Source organism: Macaca fascicularis, chromosome 13 (genome assembly GCF_037993035.2).
Source record: "Macaca fascicularis isolate 582-1 chromosome 13, T2T-MFA8v1.1".
NCBI classification, from domain to species: domain Eukaryota; kingdom Metazoa; phylum Chordata; class Mammalia; order Primates; family Cercopithecidae; genus Macaca; species Macaca fascicularis.
The window spans coordinates 112,084,140-112,098,318 of record NC_088387.1 but is presented as its reverse complement, the minus strand read 5'-3'; the positions used below and the strand labels follow the sequence as shown (position 1 = coordinate 112,098,318).

The 14,179-nt window shown below is 44.6% G+C and overlaps 1 protein-coding gene across 8 annotated transcripts in view; it reads left to right on the top strand.

The window, feature by feature from the left end:
- The window catches only part of GRHL1 (grainyhead like transcription factor 1), a 47,042-nt gene extending 34,742 nt beyond the window's left edge, over positions 1 to 12,300 (top strand). For 6 of the 8 annotated variants that reach the window (XM_065527439.1, XM_074012371.1, XM_005576579.4 and 3 more), the window contains 7 exons: positions 973 to 1,060; positions 2,595 to 2,734; positions 3,808 to 3,845; positions 6,559 to 6,650; positions 6,994 to 7,079; positions 9,008 to 9,072; positions 10,615 to 12,300. In XM_065527439.1, coding sequence (XP_065383511.1) covers positions 973 to 1,060; positions 2,595 to 2,734; positions 3,808 to 3,845; positions 6,559 to 6,650; positions 6,994 to 7,079; positions 9,008 to 9,072; positions 10,615 to 10,729 — 624 coding nt within the window. In that variant the 3' untranslated portion in view covers positions 10,730 to 12,300. The remainder of the gene's footprint in view (positions 1 to 972; positions 1,061 to 2,594; positions 2,735 to 3,807; positions 3,846 to 6,558; positions 6,651 to 6,993; positions 7,080 to 9,007; positions 9,073 to 10,614) is intronic. The other 2 variants (XM_074012373.1, XM_005576580.3) reach the window with 1 other exon arrangement.
- Positions 12,301 to 14,179: the final 1,879 nt, after the last annotated feature.

Below are 14,179 nucleotides of genomic sequence, written 5' to 3'. Positions count from 1 at the left end.
GAGACAGGGTTTCACCATGTTGGCCAGGCTGGTCTTGAACTCCTGGCCTCAGGTGATCTACCCACCGCGGCCTCCCAAAGTGCTGGGATTACAAGCGTGAGCCCCCGTGCCCGGCCCACTTTTTCTCTTTTAAGTGATTATGCAGATTTCTAGTTCCATCTTCACTTTGTGAATTCAGCTTGGTCAGATCTGCTACATGGTTGATGCCAGGCCCTTGGACTGAATTACAGCTTTCAGTGATAACCTTGGCCATATAGGAGAGTATACTCAACAGTAGGGCCAACTTAGTTTTTTTCTTTCATTTCCTTTTCCTACTGGACAAAGGGAAGATACGCTTGTGTCTTTGCAGGCGTGTGGTATACTCAGATTTTCTCAGCTTTCATTTAACATGACCACATCCGTTATAAGGAGGAATTTTGCTTTTTTTTTTTTTTTTTTTTTTGAGACTAGTTTCGCTTTGTCACCCAGGCTGGAGTGCAGTGGTGTGATCTCGGCTCACTGCAACCTCCACCTCTCAGGGGTTCAAGCGATTCTCCTGCCTCAGCCTCCCAAGTAGCTGGGACTACAGGTGCCCGCTACCACGCTTGGCTAATTTTTGTATTTTTAGTAGAGGTGGAGTTTCACCATGTTGGCCAGGCTAGTCTCAAACTCCAGACCTCAAATGATCCACCCACCTCAGCCTCCCAAAGTGCTCGGATTACAGGCGTGAGCAACCGCTCCCGGCCGGAATTTTGCTTTATTTGTTTTTCAAATAAATGTTGTTCCCTGTGATTTCATCGAATTAAATATAATTTTTAAGACTAATCTTTTTAGAAGAAACTACTATGGTAAGCCTCATGAATATAGTAAGTAATGGAGTTCCTGTCCAGAGAAGGGAGAAGGGCTTTTTCTAAACTCCATTGGTCAGGATAAGAGTTAAATATTTTAAAGATCAGAAAACAGAATCATATCTTGTCTTCTCTTGACCTACAGGGAGCTGAGCGGAAAATCAGGGATGAAGAACGAAAGCAAAGCAAAAGAAAAGGCAAGTGTCCTGACCCCAGCTCCCAGTTGAATGCCTGTAAGTAGAAATGTTCCCGGCAAGCTTCAGACCTTTTCTGTTCAGAATGGTGGCTGGAGTTTGCACACAGAAGACAGTGGGTGTTCTTCCTGTCTGCAGTGTGGTGCTGCCTCTTCCTCAGATCAGCAGCAGATGCCGCTCAGCGGGGGGTTTTCCTGGGGACCACAGGGTAGATCCCCGGGTTTTCCCGACCTCAGCGTTTTTGGCTGTCAGTTCTAGTTCAGACTCCTGCTTCCAGTCTTGAAAAATGACAACACGTTCTGCATGAATCACTGTTAAAATTGGGACTTGTCTAGATTTTTTAAAGTTATAATAACGGTCTTGAGAATTCAAGATGCCTTGACTCCAAGTAGGATCATATTTTGTATCTTAAGTATAGTATTTTAATATTTGCAGAATCTATAGGGCTGCTGTTTGGACATTTCACCAGGAAAGCTTTGTTTTCTTGTTTTCTTTTTTTTTTTAACTGTGACCAGTATTCATATTCACAAAACCTTGTCTCTACAATGAAGAAGGGGCTGCTCGTGCCTGTAGGGTTCCATCCGTAGTACGTGGGCTTCTGGCACGCTCTTTTGAATGGTCTGTCTGGCTCAGCAGACATTTGCCCTGCAACACCTTAGTCAGGATTCTCCCACTGGTATCAAAGTGCAAACTCCCAGTGACACTTCAGAGAGCAGCTGACGAACTAGGAGACCTCATTACTGAGTACTTCAGGGCCAGATTATTGGGGAAGATGAAGTCTATAATTTACTAAATTAAAAATTGGATGGACATGCTTACACTTCACCTTATTGTTGAGTTTCTTGGTATGTTCTGAAGTCAGTGGGTCCGTGAGTGTTGGAATGTAAATTATTTAATGAGGACAGCTGAGGTGAAATTTCTCCCAAATTATGTTTATATAATTATAAATTTTAGCCTTTCCAATGAAAACTAAATACGCTCCGCCTCTGTCACAAATCTTCTGTGGATATGTGTCTGTGTGTGTTTGAAGATACCTTTTCCCTTTTGATTTGATAAAACATTCAGTTGATTGGCTGGGTGCGGTGGCTCAAGCCTGTAATCCCAGCACTTTGGGAGGCTGAGACGGGCGGATCACGAGGTCAGGAGATCGAGACCATCCTGGCTAACACGGTGAAACCCCGTCTCTACTAAAAAATACAAAAAACTAGCTGGGCGAGGTGGCGGGTGCCTGTAGTCCCAGCTACACAGGAGGCTGAGGCAGGAGAATGGCGTAAACCTGGGAGGCAGAGCTTGCAGTGAGCTGAGATCCGGCCACTGCACTCCAGCCTGGGCGACAGTGCAAGACTCCGTCTCCAAAAAAAAAAAAAAAAAAAAAATTCAGTTGATTTTAGTGGAAATACATACAGCAAATTCCTTTACATAAACTGGGATTCTTAGGCAGCGTGCCCTGTTGTATCTTACAGAGTGCTACACTTGGAGTGTCTTACACAGAGGCGACGGCTCTGTGGCCTGCATCCAGTCTGTATGTAATCCTTTGACCTTGGCTTCCTCTTTGTTAATTTTTTTTTTCCAGTTTCTGATGTTAAAGTACCACTGCTTCCCTCTCACAAGCGACTGGATATCACGGTTTTCAAACCCTTCGTTGATCTCGATACTCAGCCTGTCCTCTTCATTCCTGATGTGCACTTTGCCAACTTGCAGCGGGGCACTCATGTAGGTAACCAGGATCCCAGGGGAGGCTACCAGGAAGGGAGGCATGGCAAAAGGAAATTCTTTGGCATTATTCATGGGAAATAGAAGCCAAAATTGAGTGAGGTTTGACCAGTTAGTCAGCTGTTTGGCATATTCTGCTGGGGTGACATGATGCCCGTGCAATAAAAATGGTAAGCATCATTGATTGGAAGGTGCAGTGCAGCCTGTCAGCTTTATTCTGTTTGTATTCATTCATTCGTTCATTCTTCGTACCTACATATCCTAACTCATTTAAAAGATTCTAGAATAGTCACATAATTTGGAGTTTGAGCCTGTGATCTTTTTGGATTTAACTTGGGGGAATACCTAGGTTAAGGAGCTCTCATAACATAAGAACATTCGAAGGCTCTTCTTACGGTTCCAGTTACTGAGCCATCCTTGCCACATGTAGTTACCAATGGCCATGTCTTGGCATGTCTTAGCTTTAAAATTTAAAGCTAAATTTTAAAAAATAGTCACTCCCTGTTTTGTGGCAAAGGCTTACAAGAGATAGGAGCTTCAGTAGAATGAAGCATGGTTTTATGCTGAGTGCAAATAAATATCAAAAAGACAGTCTTTCATGCACTTTGTGGACAGATTCGTAAGGACTAAAGATTTGTCAGAGTTCTTGGAGCCGTGGCCAGTACGTTTAGTTTCTAATGGGAAGCTGGAGGTGAGCAGGGGTTCGCAGACTGTTTTTGCGAAGGGCTAGGCAGTAAAGGTTTTCGGCTTTTGGGACCCCGCGGTCTCCACTGTGCCGCTCAGCTCTGCCGCGCTAGTGTACACGTGGCCATAAGCAGCATGTGAATAAATGAGCATGGCTTTGTTTCAGTAAAGACTCTATTTACATAAACTGGCTTTAGACCAGATTTGGCGCAACCACTGAGTTAGGGGAGTTCAAGACGTCTGTAAGAATCTGGTTATTGAAAAATAAGGTTTAAGGATTTTATATTAGATTGATCAGATTCAAAATTATTTCCATTTTAGGAATAATTCATTTATGGTCAAACATTTTGAGCATACATTTGAAAAGCAATCTATTTCTTTGGTCTTAGGTCCTTCCCATTGCCTCCGAAGAATTGGAGGGTGAAGGGTAAGATTTATGTTTTGTTTTGTTTTAATAATGGAAAAAATATTAAACTTGTAGAAAAACTGCAAGTAGAGTACAAAGAACTCATTTTTCCCTGAGCCATTGAGGGTAAGTTGCCAACCTGATGGCCCATCACTCCTGAATATCGTGGGGTATATATCCTAATATCCTAGCAACAAGGACATCCTGCTGTGTCACAGTCAAGACCAGAGTATTCACATTGCTACATTTGCACCAATAATGTCCTTTATAGCAAAAAAGGATCCGGTTCAGGATCACATGTTGTAGTTAGTTGTCATGTTTGTTAATCTTCTACAGTCTAGAACTAAACACTCCTTAACTTTTCTGACCAAATATTTTTGAAGATTGCAACCAGCTGTTTTGTAGACTCTTCTCAGTTTGCCTGTGTCTGCTGTTTTCTCATAGTTAGATTCCAGGCCTGGCAGGGATGTCACAGAGGTGAGACTGGGTTCTCCGTGCGTCCTAGCAGATGGCGCTTGATGTCGGTTTATCTGTTACTAATGGTGTTCTTTGGTCACTTGATTAAGGTGGTATCTGCCAGCTTCTCCACTGCAGAGTGGCTCCTTTGATAATAAGTGTTGCCTGGGGAGGTGCATTGTAGCTTTGTAAATATCTCATTCCCCATCCAACTTTCAGTTTACTCGTTCATTTATGGTTATCAGTATGAACTCATAGTTTCCTGTTTTATTCAATAAGTTGTGATTCATTAGTCATTTACTTTGATGTGCAGGTTGTCCCAGAATTGGGCTCTGCCTTCCTGTGCCGGGCAGCCCCCTACTCAGACACTCTGCCTAGTGGAGGGGGCTGACACTATCCCTCTTTGGGCCATCAGAACCTTCTTGATGGCTCTGGGACTTTTTCAACAAGGCAAAGATTATTTTTGTTTTTGTTTCATTTTACTTTTAGAGACAGGGTCTTGCTCTGAGGCCTATGTAGGATTGCAGGGGTGCAATCATAGCTCACTGCAGCCTTGAGCTCCTGGGCTCAAGTGATCCTCCTGCCTCAGCCTCCCGAGTAGGCGGGACTACATGCACATGCCACCACACCCATCTAATTATTGTTGTTGTTGTATTATTATTATTATTATTATTATTATTATTATTATTATTGTAGAAATCCTGGTCTCAGGCAATCCTCCCGCCTCAGCCTCCCTCTTTCTGTTATCTACCCTCAGAAAGGTGCATTCTGATGGAAAGAGCCAAGGTTTCCATGGGAAGTTCATTCCTCAGCATCCTTCTTCCCTCATGTTCCATTCATTCCCAGGGGTTAAACCATCATACTGGGGACATTCATGCCCCACACGTTACCCACCGTGCCTCTCTCTGAAGGCGAGTCCTGCACTGCCCCTTTGATTCTTAGTGTTTCAGGCTTGAGTCCTGCAGGCACCTTCACTAGATGGCTGCTGTGTGCTAGGAACGGAGATGGCAGAGTCTCAGAGGCTTAGCCCCAGCTCCTGAAGTGGCCATTCTGCTCCAAATCCAGCACTCCCTCCCTTCACTTTCAGTTATTTACCTCTTCTCTTGCTCGCCATGACAGCGCCTGCTGGACCCTCCATGCCAGGTGCCCCTGGTAGTCAGGTGCTCGATCTGAGCTTTTCTCTCCTCAGACTCTCCTTGGTCTGTTCTCCCCTTCTGGCTTCCATGATACCACCGTATTTTAAACCCGTGGAACCCTGTGCCCGGATCGCACCAGCCTCTCCTTCCCCTGGTTTCATGACACCACCGTATTTTAAATGCGTGGAGTCCTGTGCTCGGATCGCACCAGCCTCTCCTTCCCCTGCTTTTTCTGCTTGAAGGTCCTGGGGTCCCCTCCAGTCTTGACCACGCTTTGGGGACCACACTCTGTCTCACAGAACTTTCAAATATTCCCTCTTCCCTGCCATGTAAAATTTAATTCCTTAGAACTGAACAATCAGGACATTCACGGTAGAGTCGGCTTCCCAAAATTTCTAGATATGGCTTCTTGTGGGCCATTCTGTTTGAGCCAGGCTGGCCCTACGTTTTCCTGCTCACACTTCCTAAGTGTTTTGAAACATCATCTCCTTTGTCACTGCCTGTACAAGGTTATCTCAGATCCTACCTCCGCCATAGTGTTTCCTGAAAAGAAGCACCCAATAGCCAGGCACGGTGGCTCACGCCTATAATTCCAGCACTTTGGGAGGCCAAAGTAGGAAGATCGCTTGAGCCCAGGAATTTGAGAACATCCTGGGCAACATAGGGAGAACCCATCTCTACAAAATTAAAACAATTAGTTGGGCGTGGTGGTGTGCGCCACCTGGGAGGCTGAGGTGGAAGGATTGCTTGGGCCTGGGTGGTTGAGGCTGCAGTGAGCCATGATCCATGATTGCACCACTGCACTCCAGCCTGAGCAACAGAATGAGGCCCTGTCTCAAAAAAAGAAAAAAAGAAAAAGAAAAAAACCAAAGCGCCTCATCTTCGAGAAGGCAACTTTATCTAATGAGAGTGCAGATAGCTGCAGGGAGCCTGAGTGTGGTCCCATGTCTGCCTGTGAATATCCATGAGCCCCGGAGTCAGGATTTTCCTTCAGCCCGATTTTTCATCCACAGATAAGGAAGCTGGACCAGATAAAGAATGAAAGTCACTTTAAATCTAGTTCCATGATAGGCTCTAAAACACCTTTTGTTGATGCAGCTGGTTAAGTTGAATCGCTAACGGCATATTTTGGATCACTGCAGCTCTGTCTTGAAAAGGGGGCCGTACGGCACAGAAGATGACTTTGCTGTCCCTCCTTCTACCAAGCTGGCCCGGATAGAAGAACCAAAGAGAGGTGTGTTGGTTTCCGTGTCTCAGTGGGAATTTTAAATCAGAAATGGGTTCGGAGTCTATCAAAAGCATAAAGGGTTCAAGCACATTTTTTCCAGTTTCACTTGCTTGGGAATTCTTCCATCAGACTGACATCTAGCTTGAGCTAGGACTTACAGCAAAGTTCAGAGAAGCTGAAACCCATGTTCTTAAAACAGAATTGAGACCGGCTAATGCTCGCCATCCTTGATGTGAATGTGGTTTTTATTTTAGCTGGTACCGTGGTCTGTTTTCCTCTTTTGCTCATGTGAACTGTATCCTTTTTTTCTCTCTCTTCCCTTCGCCATTCCTGGTTGGGGATTGATTAGTGCTGCTCTACGTTCGAAAGGAGTCAGAAGAAGTCTTTGATGCCCTGATGCTCAAAACCCCATCTTTGAAGGGCTTGATGGAAGCTGTAAGTAGGATCAACTCTGTAATCCCCTGTACAAAATGAAAGGACACATACATAGGATTTCACTGAAACACTTTATCAGATGATCCAAATCCTTTGTCAGACCTTCTGGAATCCTTGACACCTTTCTTGAATCATTGTGCGTCCCACATTTTATCCTCACCCAGGGATCTTAACTCACATAGTCACTCAGTCATACCTGTTCCACTGAAGTGAATGCATTTGTGATGGCCTATGAAATCGTTTAATTTTTATATACGTGGTTAAAGGGAGATTGCCATTTAGCAAGCCACTTAGAAGCTAACAAAAATGATTTTTAATCAGGTACAATCTTAAAAACTTCATACATAATAAAAACAGTGGCTCCTCAGTCTACCTTTGAAACTCCCAATCCTAGGAAATTACTGAACTTGTATCAATACCTCACCACAGCCTATTGCAGAGAAAGTAGACGTGTAACCAGTGATGGCCATATGTCCATCTTACAAGGATCTCAGCATGAGGCTGGAATAAACTGACCCCATGCTCCCTGTGGGGCTATCAGTAAGAGAGGAAACGTGGAAAGCTGCTATGTTAATTTCCTGTTCCGGCTGTGCCCTGGAAAAACGCATGTTAGCAGCCCTGAGTGCAGGTATTTACCAACCTGTCTCCTATAGACTGTAGAGATCTTTAAGCTCAAAGTGTGTCCATAATTGGGCTAAAAGCATCTCCCCTAGCTCCCTCTGATTACTGTAGTATGTTGAATTCATTTAACACATCTTTTAAAGGGCTCGCTTCATACCAGGCACTGTGGCGGGCACTGGAGTTACGAGCGTCAGTGACAGTGCTGAATGGAGTTTATGTTCTAGTTAGGAAGACAGAGACACCAAAATGAGCAAAGAAGTTGAGGTCATTTTTCAGGTACTGATAAGTGCAATGAAGACGATAAAGCGGGGAGATGGGGCGTGGGTTTGGGGAGCTGCTGTGCGGTCTCTCAGCCAGGCGGCCCAAGTCCACGGGTGTCATTCAGTGCATCCCTGCCTGCCCACAGCACAGGCAGTGCCGTTCCCACTGTCACTTCCTGCCTCCTGGGATGTCCCCTGAGTTTCTCTTTTCTTGCCTTTTGATGACCCTTCATCATGTTTTAAGAATCATGCAAACTGGCCAGGTGGGTGGCTGTAATCCCAGCTACTCGGGAGGCTGAGGCAGGAGAATCGCTTGAACCAGGGAGGTGGAGGTTGCAGTGAGCTGAGATCCTGCCACTGCACTCCAGCCTGGCATAGCAAGACTCCGACTCAAAAAAAAAAAAAAAAAAAAAAAAAGAATTGTGCCTACTCTGATTACAGGGAGAGAGGAGAGTGAAGAGGATGCAGAGTTACTGGGCGAGCATAACTGTTCATGGCTCACAGGGAACTCATGACAGGTCTTACATATCAGAACACAAAGTATTATCCACTGGTACAGAAAAGAAAAAGGGTTTGTGTGGTGAGAACTCGGAGCTAGGGTCTGGTCTGAAACACATGTGTTTGGAAGGTTGGCGGGATCTACAAGTTCGCCACCTGAGGCTCCGTTTCTCAGCACCACCTTGAGCTTTGCTCTGTGGCTTGAGGTTAAGCTGGTGATGCCAACCTGAGGATGGTCTGGATGACAAGTGCAATGTTTGATCTAGAGTGAATCAGCTGTTTGCCCATTCTCTTTTAAAATATTAAAAATCGCCTCTATGCCCTGAAAGGAAGACAGCCGGAGTTTACACAGAGAAGCTCATTACAGCAAGGGCAGCCGGGCTGAGGAGAGGGGAGGCCCCCAGCACGCGAGCTGGGGCTTTTCCATGTCTTTGTGTCTGCGTTTTGGAAAAACAAAGTCGAGTGACTATGCACATGTGTATGTATTTGTTGTTTGGTTTCTAAAGCCTTGATACAGAGTTTTGTAATTATTTTTCTTTCCTCTTTTAGATCTCAGACAAATACGATGTTCCCCATGACAAGATTGGGAAAATATTCAAGAAGTGTAAAAAGGGGTAAGCAGCCACTGTGTCCTGTCTGAAGGGCTGAGCGAGGAAAGTGCCGATGCCCCCCGCAGTGCCAGTGAGACGCACCCCCCAGTGCTGTTGACACCCCCAGCACCAGTGTAACACACCGCGCACGCTAGTGACACACCCTCTGTGCCAGTGCGCCTTGTGTCCAGTCCAGAAGCAGCCAAAGAAACCTGGGTGCTAGAATGTGGCTTTTCTAAATTATATACGAAATTACTTAGATAAAATTGATCTGCCTTGAGGAGATCTTTGTGTATTGTTTCTCCAAGTCACCTTCTTTGCCCTCCACATGCCTGGCAGCAGTGCCATGGCTCCACACTCCAGGGTGTGTGACCAGCGACACTGAGGATGGCCAGGGCAGCACCTTCGTGCGTCAAGCCCGTTGGAGCCACGCACTGGGTTGGGCACGTCCCACGGTGCTGTGCTGGGTCTTCACGTCTTCTTTCTCAGCTCGTCTTAGGGCTTGTTCATAGTTTATAGACAGTCGGCTAAGGCTCAGAGCTCGAGAGGCTTGTAGGAGCCACGGTTGGTATCTGCTCCCTCTGCAGCCCATGCCCTGCTCTACCCTCCTGCCCAGGATCCTATTTCCAAGTTATATCATATTGCTGCTTTGTCCAGGAATTAGTATTTTTAGTTCTTTTTTGTCTGTCTATGATGTTTGGCATGGATAAGCAGTGGCTAGCATAAGAATTTTTTGGCTTAGTTTTAAAACAAATTCTAATGGGAAATTTCTAGATGGTTCTAGTGGAAAGAGTTGGACTTAATAGTAGTTAATTTGTTTTTGTTTGTTTTCTTGTTTTTTTGTTTATTTTTTGTTTGATAATAGTAGTTCATTTAAACTTGGAGGCTAACTTGCTAGAGTGTGCAATATGTCAGGGGGCTGTGGCTTCACATCGTGTAAGTTAGTGTTATTGATGTGCTTTTGCTTTATTCGTTTAGAGATGGTTTCACTCTGTCGCCCAGGCTGGAGTCCAGTGGTGCAATCGTAGCTCACTGTACCCTTGAACTCCTGGGCTCAGGCAGTCCTTTCACCTCAGCTTCCCAAGTAGCAGGGACTACAGGCATATACCACCATGTCCAGCTAGTTTTTAAAATTTTTCTGTAGAAATGGGATCTTGCTGTATTATCCAGGCTGGTCTCAAACTCTTGGGCTCAAGTGATTCTCCTGCCTCAGTGTCCCAAAGTGCTGGGATCACAGGTATGAGCCAAGTACCATTTAGCAAGTGACTACTATTAAATACATGCTGGAGATAGTAATCATAAATAAGCTAGTATATTTCATTTTCCAAATGCTGTGATAGAAATGTATCACCTAATTTCCTCCTAACTCAGTTCTCTCAACAATCCTGTAAGATGGGTACTACTATTATCCCCATTTTATAGATGAGGAAGTTGAGGCTTAAGGAGATTTAAATAATTTGCCTCACATACCGCAGCTAGTAAGTGGGAGAGCTAACAGTTAAATCTAGGTCTGACTTCAGAACCGAGTGGGAGTGAAGTTGGCTTGTCTTGTCCCCCTCTATCCAGGATCCTGGTGAACATGGACGACAACATTGTGAAGCATTACTCCAATGAGGACACCTTCCAGCTGCAGATTGAAGAAGCTGGGGGGTCGTACAAGCTCACCCTGACTGAGATCTAAAGGCCCGCAGGCCACAGCTCCCCAGGAGTTCAGTGCAGGTGTTTCTAGATCTTATGGTTTGGCAAGTGCAGGTAACCCCAGTCAGCCATGTCGCCAGCACAGCTCTATGTCAAGGGAAGGGGTTCCTTGCAGGTTGGAGGCGGGGCTGCATCTGGCTTGGTGGTAGCATTTAATCTATTGCATTGGCGTTTTTCAGATGAAAGAGAAATCCATATACCATTATGTTTGAATGTCCTGATATATACAGGATTTAAAGTGAAAACTTTATTCCAAGAGTTAACAGAGTCTCTGGGAAGCTTTAGGACATCTGCTACGTTATTTATCAAAATATTGGGATATCTGCCTTGTGCCTACAATGTCGTGGGCCTGCTCGCTAGCGGAAGTCAGAAAAGGCGATAGGCTTGGCTTTAAGATTTCGTGCCCTTGCCTGAATTCAGTACAACTCCACTGCCTCAGGTTAGTGGGAGCGCACCTGAAGAGTACAGGGGTGAGCCCTCTCTCCCTTAACCTCTCACTCTCCACCAGATGTTTACTAAACAGGGCATGTTACTGAAATCTTCCTTTGCGACTTTCTTGGACATATCAACTGCCTTTCTCATGAAGAATGTTAATGGGTTACAGTATGGATTCAGTTCAGATAAAGCTGCATTGTATATAAGTGCAATATATTTTTGAAGGTCTGTAAATGTGTACATACATGTCTTATATAAATATATAATATATAAATATGGTGTCTGTGTACATATAGTGAAGATATGCAGTAAGAGCTACCTTAAAGACTTGCCCTAAACAAAGGTTAAGTTATTTTTGATGATGTATACCAAGCAGATAGAATACTGTGCTTAGTGAAACCCACTAAAAACCTTTTTCTCTGTTTTTCTAAACACAGTCATTCTGTAGCATAGCAAAACCTTCTCAAATGACAGAGATTCTGTTTGCTATTGAGAATGTTGTTAATTGGATTTCTGCACTGTTTAACAAATGAAGTGAAAGAAAAACACTACTGCAATCACGTCTTTTGTTATGCTAGTATCAGTCAGATGCACTTAGAGTGAAGAAACACTGTAATTACAGCACACAGATTGCAAGTATTGTGTACCAAGTGATACAACTCGAAATGGGGTTCTCATCTTCCTGTTTTGAGAAATGATTGTTTTTTCACACATCAGAGCCTTCGTGCTTTGATTATCTTGTATGTTAACAATTCTAGAAAACATTCATGAATTTATAAAAATACGTTACTGTGGCAGGGGAACATTTTGTACACATTTAAATATATAAAAATACTAAAATTTGGAATTTTATAACAAAGTCACGGGTATCTTTAGGTTCAGGGAACTAGGCTAGGTCATTCGTGTAAATGGACTGGTAGTAACAGTCTTAGGTTAAAGTATTCTAATGACGTATGGGAACTCAATTGCTGGTTTTCTAAGATAAGGTATGGGATATGGGTCATATAACTATTTTATATTTTTTATGAAATTGATTTTGTCTTGTGTGTTATTTTTAATTGTATCATTGAAGATGTATTTTAAACCAAAGGGATTAAATTTTATATGTCTATTTCGTAATATGTCATTTCCTGTTTTTCAGTTTGACTTTGCACTGCTCAGTAAAACATGAGAGCGGAAAAGCATCTCATTGCTAGCACTTTCTCCTTATTTCTTAATGTGTGTGCTTAGGTCGTTTCCTTCGTGTTAACTTTTCCTTACTGATGCCTGAAATGATCCACATAATTGTTAAGTCAGGATCCCTGAATGATTTTCCAATTCTTACCAAAATTTAACCACCAAGGCTGAATGCTTTCGTACCTAAAATCTTAGTATTCTTAGTTTTTAAAAGCCTAACAGAAAATATTTAGTTAAAAAATTTACCAATATTTAAATCATCAGAATCTCTAAAACAGGCATCCTGAATGTATTCCAGGGTAATCCAAGGCCTAAATATGGTAGACACTAGAATGTATTTTAAATGGATACATGGTCAGATTAATGAAGCAAGCTCCCTGGTAGAGCTCCTGGGACATCAGCACTTTTCACAGTAACCCTCGGGCCAAAGTGAAGACTCTCCTGCAGCCTGGGTTCCCGTTCACTCAGCGGTTCCGGCGCATCCTCTCCGTGGGAGCCCTGCCTCGCTCCATGGGTTTCCTTCACCCCCTGCCTTCCCAGGACTTACCTTTGCCTCAAAACTCGCCTTTTCCCGGGCCTCACCAGGGACATTACCCCTGGTTCCTCAGCCAGCACCCTCTCCCTGCTCTCACGGCTCCCAGTACTGACAGACACCTGCTGGCTGTCTCCACAGCCTCTGGTTTCCTGGAGAGCAGGTTCTGGTGTCTGTCAGCTTTGGATCCCTGGCACCCAACCCAATGCTGGTTACGTAGTCGATGCTCAGTGAATGATTCTGTAATGATAAAGTGACTAGTTTATCAGCAAAGCATCAGCAGGGAGCGTTTTTAGACATTACAAGCCCAGAAGTCAGTCAGGGCTGGACTTGGACCAGTAGGCCACAGAGTAGGACCAGTAGGTGGAACTGTCTGGGGGTCAGGCGTGTGCCACTGTGCCTGGATTTCTGGCCTGGATCTTTGCAGTAACCCAACTGCACTCATTGTTTCCACCACCCCGGGCCCCTTTGTTTTATTCCTAATCTGGGAGCCATGATGATTCTTCTAAAATAGAAATTACGACTCTGCTCAGAACCCTGCAGTAGCTCTCTGCCTCACTCATAATGTGGACGGGATCTGTCCTCCAGCCACTGACCTCAAATTCCACCACAGCTGAAGGTCCTGCAGAGTTAGGCCTGCTGAGGTTATGCCATGTTGAGAGCAAATGTAGGCATTCAGGTAATAAATGCCTTTGACTCTTAGTTTCTGTTGCTCAAAGCCACGTTGGAGACGTTTGCCCAATCTTGGTCATGTTTCCAGGAAGAAAGACTCGTTTTATGAGCCTCATGGGATATTGGTGGTATTAGTAACAAGATGAGTTGAAGTCTGAGTGTTAAGATTGCCATTCTTAGCAAATACTTCTTTCTCCCTATTAAAATTCATCAGAAGCAGTTCACTTGCGGCTGGCAGGGCCAACGATACACCTTCAGTGTCCCCCTCGGCTCTCCTGGATTCCTTAGCCCAGCATTCACTGTGTGAGGGGGTCTGGTCTGCAGCGACTGTGGTCACCTTTCCAGCCCACAGGGCATCAGTCAGCCCATCCCATTGCTGAGAGTGCAGGAAAGACCTGGAGAGCAGGGGGTAACATCTTCCCCAGACAGTGTTAGGAGGTTACGGGAATGTCAAAGGGCAGAAAACAATCCCTGCAAAAATGCAGGGGCTGCCTCAGTAGCATTCCAGGGGCCCAGCAATCTGGGGCATGTAACAGACCCCTCCAGGGTGAAGCACAAATGCTCAGCGACAATCTAGTCACAGCCCCTCATCAGTTTACGGACTTGAGCTAGTTTACA